The sequence below is a fragment of the Penaeus monodon genome, chromosome 22 (genome assembly GCF_015228065.2).
Source record: "Penaeus monodon isolate SGIC_2016 chromosome 22, NSTDA_Pmon_1, whole genome shotgun sequence".
Classification (NCBI taxonomy): Eukaryota; Metazoa; Arthropoda; class Malacostraca; order Decapoda; family Penaeidae; genus Penaeus; species Penaeus monodon.
In genome coordinates, this window is record NC_051407.1 from 4,436,974 (window position 1) to 4,437,218 (window position 245).

Sequence of the window (245 nt, forward strand, 5' to 3'; positions counted from 1 at the left end):
AATTACAATTTTTGGATTAACCTTAGTTAGCTGAATTATATATGACCACCTTTCCCCTCTCTCCAATCAAGCAGTTAATCACCATCTTTCTTTCTTTGCAGGTAAGTCCCCGGCAGAATCCCCCACCCTTAAAACGCCGCCCCGGAGAGGGAGAGCACCCCCAAAGGCGCTAAAGAAGTGAAAAGCAGGAGGCCAGGTAAGTCAGCGAAGAGATGGAGAGAGAGACAGCTCGGGATGGACGGCGA

The 245-nt window shown here is 49.4% G+C and overlaps 1 protein-coding gene across 1 annotated transcript in view; it reads left to right on the top strand.

Annotated features, from left to right (window-relative positions):
- LOC119586835 (rap guanine nucleotide exchange factor-like) overlaps nucleotides 1-233 on the top strand; it is a 75,990-nt gene extending 75,757 nt beyond the window's left edge. The window contains exon 4 of the mRNA XM_037935563.1: nucleotides 102-233. Within this exon, the coding sequence (XP_037791491.1) occupies nucleotides 102-105 (4 nt within the window). The 3' untranslated portion in view covers nucleotides 106-233. The remainder of the gene's footprint in view (nucleotides 1-101) is intronic.
- Nucleotides 234-245: the final 12 nt, after the last annotated feature.